Genomic DNA, 5,807 nt, shown 5'->3' with positions numbered 1-5,807 from the left:
GCAAATACGTGTGTGTGGTTGACCCCTAAAACAAGAAATTGGCCCTTTAATCTCAACTGCAAGTCCAAAATAATCAGATTTTACTGATTTAAAGTCAATGAATGGATCAAAAGGATGCTGAAAAAGCAAACAACTACAGCAAAGGTCACATGTAAACTTCACGTCTTCAGAGCGTCCGGAGGAACCAGACTACCAGAGGATCAGGACGTACATAAAGTATAGTAGTGTTTGTCCTCTGTGGTTCCAGTGTCTCTTCCTGTTGTGGTGCATGGCTCCGATGTCGTGGAACGGCTCCCAGATCATCTACAACAAAGTGGTTCGGCCCGTCTTCCTGCGCCACGAGGCCACGGTGGACAATATGGTGAGCAACCTCGGCGGGAAGGTCATGAGCACCGCGGAGAACCTCACCAGAGAAGGTATGGACCGGTTCAACGGCAGCAGTTACGCACCAGTATGAAACATGTTCTGATTCTGAATCTTCCTTCCTTTGTGCTCTCCAGTCCTGACCACTCTGATGAAGAATAAATCTCTGGTGACTCAGGTGCAACCGGTCGGTCAGTCTGAACCGAAGAGTTTACCGAGTTCATCGGGAGAAACATCAGCAGCTAAAGTAGCTCCGTCAGAGCCGAGCGAAGACCGAGCAGTACGTACACTACACCTGTGCCCCGCTTCCAATCTTTATGCTAAGCTAAGCTAACCATGACTCCAGCTCAGTATCATACCAGCTCTCTACCGCTGACTCTTCAACCCCTCTGTGCTCATAGAAGTAGAGCTCGTAGATGTGCAGCACCTGCCGGGTTCAGGTCTGTTTTCAGCTGGACAGAGATTGTTGGCTGATTTGTTTGTCCAGCCAGCGTAAAATATCTCAACATACTGCTGACCAGGTTTTACATTGATCAATACATTAAATGTATTGATCAGAGGAAGCCCACTTGAAACAGGAAGCAGAGAGCTGTTTGCTTCCTCATATTTACGTGTTTCCCATAATAACAGGCAGTTAAAGGTCCTCATAGCGGACTCTGCTGGACCGGGACCTCCCAGTGAAAAGCCCCCGATAAAGTTGTGTTTTTGTTTGAGCGTTAGCTGTCAGTTAGTATGTTTGCTAGATAGATCGCAGACATGTATTACATTGCTGTTTATTTAAGAAATTTATTTGTACCATCAACTTTTACCAGTCTACTGTTAGAAGTTGTTGTTGTTAAGGTGGTTTTCTGTTAGTCGATGGGGCTCATTTAGATTTCAGAGTTCATCAAAGTTCAACAACAACAAAACAAATGTACTTTACACTGATTTAAAGTTTCTCTGGTTGTTGCAGTTTGATTCATAGATAAATCTGCATATTCAGTTATGACCTGTAAACATGCTAACAGTTGTCCTGTTACCTGTTCCAGCCTTTCCTGGGTTAACCAGTACGGTAAGTCTGCTGGTGTTGGTGTTTTACACACAGTGAATGTGGTGTGAACAGGAATAGCACAAACCTCAGTGACCCCTGTAGAACCTCAGCAGTGCTGGGCTGCAGATGGACTGGATCCTGCTTGAAGTCCTGAACAGACCTGAAAAAGCTTCTCCAACCCTGCAGCTCTTGAGTAGACGAGTAGTAGCAACACTCACCTCCGACTGCTGTTTCTACAAATCTGTCTGTTTTTTCAAAAAGAAATATAATTTTTTATATAGTGAAGAACGGGAGACCCAGTATAGACTCTTGTTCTCATTTATTACACTTTCATACACCCATTTATTTACACTTTCATACATATGTATTACATCTTTGTACACATTTATTAGCAGCCTTTCATAGCATATGTATATACACCTTTCCGTAAACACCATTTATCTAACAGCTTTCAATACCATATGTATTACTACTTTTCATCACAGCATTTTAGTTACACTTTAATACATAATTTATTAGCAACTTTCATAGCGCATTTATTACACTTTCATACACATTTAATTAGCACTTTCAAATAATATTCGTAATACACCTCTTCCCCATAACCACATTTTTACCACCTTTCATATCACTTTCATACACATTTATTACACTTTCATACACATATTTATTACACTTTCATACATATTTATGTGAATAATGTCCTAGTGAGGATCTGTGTTTCCACTGACGTTAAATAACTCACAGACATTCAGCTTCCTCTGTAGTTGACTGAGATGTGCTGTTGTTGTGATGTGATTATAAACTTAAAGGAAGGTAGTATAGTTACAGTAGAGCTGTGAAGGAGTTTTTACTTGTGTTTAATTGTTGGCTGTGTGTCTATTGTTATGTCTGTACGTCAGGATGAGCTCAGTGTAGACTGACGGTAAGTCACAAACAGAGGATGTAATTTACTATCACATAAAGCACAGCTTGTTGTGTTGTGACCTCTTTGACTCTCCGTACTTTGTGATAAGAAATAAAACGTACCGACGAGAATGTCTTATGTAGATACAGCGGTGCTTTGACTAACGTCGGCATGCTAACATGCTAATGCTGATCTTTAACCGGTAGAATGTTTACTTCTTAATTTGCAGCTGGAATATTAATTGATTTATAAAGATATTAATGTATTCATTTTGGCAGCTTTGGTCTTCCATACAAAGATTTCCTAAACTGTTCCCTGTGTGAGTTGGTGCTAATTACAGAGAAAATGTTAAAAAATCTCCATTTGAACTAAAGTAAATATACATTAATTCTTATTATTGGACATTTTATGGTATTTGTTGAATAAATTTCACTCTTACTTTTTCAGCTGACTGCTGTGCACTAAAATACTAATAATTAGATGTCTTATAAGGATATATTTGTTTCAGTCCTACAGATAGCAACAGAGGAAGAGGAGGAGCCTCAGTGAGGAAGAGGAGGGGCCTCATTCAGGAAGAGGAGGAGTCTCAGTGAGGAAGAGGAGGAGTCTCAGTGAGGAAGAGGAGCAGAGAGTGAAGGTTTTCCTCTTCGTCCTTACAGCGAGCAGAAGACCTTCTGTCAAAGACACTGATTTCCTTTATACATCAGTTTGTATTAAATATAAAACTCGGATTTTACGTTTTATTTATTTATATTTATGAATTATTTTGGGCGTCAGAGGGATTTTTTTTGGATGCGAATCACCTGAAACTGGATAATAACAACCTCACAGATTCTCCAGCCGGTTCACCTGTGGAGCAGCGCCACCTAGAGGAACGAGCAGTAACAGCAACGTGTCAGTGTCGCCTCCTGCAGGCAGTGAGTGGTACAGCTGCACTTTCTCTCTTTTATATTTGTGTTTTAGGTTTTCTATGTAACATCTGCAGCAGCAGCTGGTTTCCGGTGTGTCCTCCTGTTTGTGTTGCTCTTATTTATCTAATATATATGTTTTTGATGTGTTTATAAACATAAATGAGATTATGACCTTTATGATAAGAAATAAAAAGTACTGATGACAATGAAACTAAATGCTCGACTGTTCTGTTGTATGTAGATACTGCGGGGCTTTGAGCTACATGCTAAATGCCAACTGACTGACTTTCAATCTTAAACTCATAACGTTAGCTCTCTGTCTCGCTGAGGCATTTTATACATACAGTTTATATATATAAGTTTACATGTAACACTGCCTTCAGTGGATTTCTGATCCTCTTCCTCTCTGTGGTTGATTCATTTCCATACATTCAATATATACAGTATTTACATATTTGGATTTATATTTAAATTTAATATCAGTCTGTCAACTATTATAAATGTTACCGTTGTTAATATTATTTATGTAGCCATACATAACATACAGCGTAATATATAGTCAATACATCCCCATCTATCCAGCATCTGTGTTTGGACAATATGGCTTTTTATTACTTAATATAATTATGTTTTTATAAAATATGTATATCTTTGAACCAAAATATAGATAGACTAATATTTCTATTATATTTCTAAATTCATGTAGTATATGTAAATACTGAAACATTTACTGACATATGTAGGCTACTATATCATGCACTATGCATTATGTAAAACAATTACAGGAAAATAAATAAACGTTAAAATATGTATATTTTACCATAGTATATAACAATATGTAGAAAATAGAAAATAAAACATGCAATGCAATATATATATTACAGTGTATAACAGCAATGCAATAAATAGTATTTCACATGAATCAGAGTAAAGTATGATATCATATGTATAAGTATTATAGTATATATACTATTAGGCTATATATAAATGTACTAAGTAATAGTATATCATTTGTGTCCATATCTCTTCATATTAAATATTAAAAGGTTCTGGGGTTGAATGAGGATCATTACAGCAATAAGAACTATTATTGGTACAACTTCATCCAAAGTGAAGGTTTGAATATATTTGATTCTTTAATCAGGCACAAACCAACTTATCATCTCTTTATTTTAAAATCATCAAATTAAGTACAGAAGTAAAAGTGTGTTAATCTCTGTATTCTCTCTTTTAATATCTGCACTTTACAAACTAACTACTGTAAAGTAAAAGAAAGTCAGTTTGTTGATTTTAACGTCTCTTTAGTTTTAATTTACAGAAGAATCTTTCAAAACAAAACAAATAACTCATATTAATGAAAACTGACATTAATCATGTTTAACAATCACAAATTCTCTGTAGACGACATTAATTAACATTTTAGTAAAATATTATATTCACAACATGAGTTAGCTTCCTTTTACACATTTATAGATTTTAAAACCTTTTTGACAACGATTGAAAACTTAAAACTAAAATAATTAGCAAACACTATTATTTTTCTTTTTGTGTGTTTTTCTTATATTATTAACTTTAATTTTAATGTAATGATATAAAATATACCGTATACATTCAAATCTTTATAATGAACTGTTTTGTGTGTTTTCTTAATAAAGTTAATTCAAATAAAAAAAAGAATCCACTGAGTCTGCGGATGACGTTCCATGAGAGCGTGGCCTCCGTGCGTCAACTGTCACGCACTGACGTGGCAGGTAACGCGATGACGTGTCCTGCAGTACGTCAGTCTTCAGCAGCTCTGCTCCGGTTCGTTTCCAGCAGCGTCCGGTACTTTTGGTCCGGTTCAGGTGTTCGGGATCGGGTCTGGAGGTTCTCCTGAAGAGGACTGAACGCAGGTGAGCCGCTGTGATGGATCCTGGCTCCTTCACACTAAATGCCGAACTCCGTCTAACAGTTAATAAAGTGAAACTGTAACTGCTTCTGTGCGAATATTAAACGTTGTTGAGTCTTTACCGAAGCTGTTTTATGGATCTTTACACCTTTCTGTTGAATTCGGCTCAGAAATATTTCACCGGGCTGAAACAGATTTCCACCAGCAGACCCGTTTAGCTACCGTTAGCACTGCTGTCCCGGACGGTACCGGAGAGAAACCGGTACCTAAAACACTGAAGTTCTAGTAGTTGAACATTTATTTATATCTATATATATATTATGTTATTTGTTTAAACCCGGTATTTGTAGAGTAAGTAAGTGCAGTCTGTATACATTCATCGACATCATTTAATTCAATATAAAGTTTAACAGCAGTCTGGTGTGATGTAGAGCTGCAGGCTGATCATTTGTACAGTGAATACATCATAAATCAATAATAATAAATCAATAAAACCTCATTTACTCATTAAACAGAACCAGCTGGTCCACAATGAACATTGGTTCTAAAAACAAGAAGCGAGTGGTTCTGCCGAGCCGTCCTGAACCCCCGACTGTGGACCAGATCCTGGAGGACATCAACAGAACCGCTCCCAACGACCCGGTGTTCAGCATCCTGGAGCGGACCGGACAAGGTGCATTTAGTAGTAGTTTACTGACTGTTTGTCCT

At 37.4% G+C, this 5,807-nt stretch overlaps 2 protein-coding genes across 2 annotated transcripts in view; both read left to right on the top strand.

Moving 5' to 3' along the window:
- reep6 (receptor accessory protein 6) overlaps positions 1-1,539 on the top strand; it is a 4,641-nt gene extending 3,102 nt beyond the window's left edge. Inside the window, exons 4-7 of the mRNA XM_035653513.1 lie at positions 248-416; positions 501-647; positions 765-803; positions 1,466-1,539. Of these exons, the coding sequence (XP_035509406.1) occupies positions 248-416; positions 501-647; positions 765-803; positions 1,466-1,539 (429 nt within the window). The remainder of the gene's footprint in view (positions 1-247; positions 417-500; positions 648-764; positions 804-1,465) is intronic.
- A 3,405-nt stretch (positions 1,540-4,944) lies between these two features.
- Positions 4,945-5,807, top strand: part of cunh19orf25 (chromosome unknown C19orf25 homolog) — a 2,688-nt gene continuing 1,825 nt past the window's right edge. The window contains exons 1-2 of the mRNA XM_035653472.1: positions 4,945-5,103; positions 5,615-5,772. Of these exons, the coding sequence (XP_035509365.1) occupies positions 5,631-5,772 (142 nt within the window). The 5' untranslated portion in view covers positions 4,945-5,103; positions 5,615-5,630. The remainder of the gene's footprint in view (positions 5,104-5,614; positions 5,773-5,807) is intronic.

The sequence above is a fragment of the Morone saxatilis genome, unplaced genomic scaffold (genome assembly GCF_004916995.1).
Source record: "Morone saxatilis isolate NCDOM2014 unplaced genomic scaffold, NCSU_SB_2.0 Contig12, whole genome shotgun sequence".
NCBI classification, from domain to species: Eukaryota; Metazoa; Chordata; class Actinopteri; family Moronidae; genus Morone; species Morone saxatilis.
Note: the sequence above shows the minus strand (reverse complement) of the source record. Positions and strands in the feature narration are given on the sequence as shown.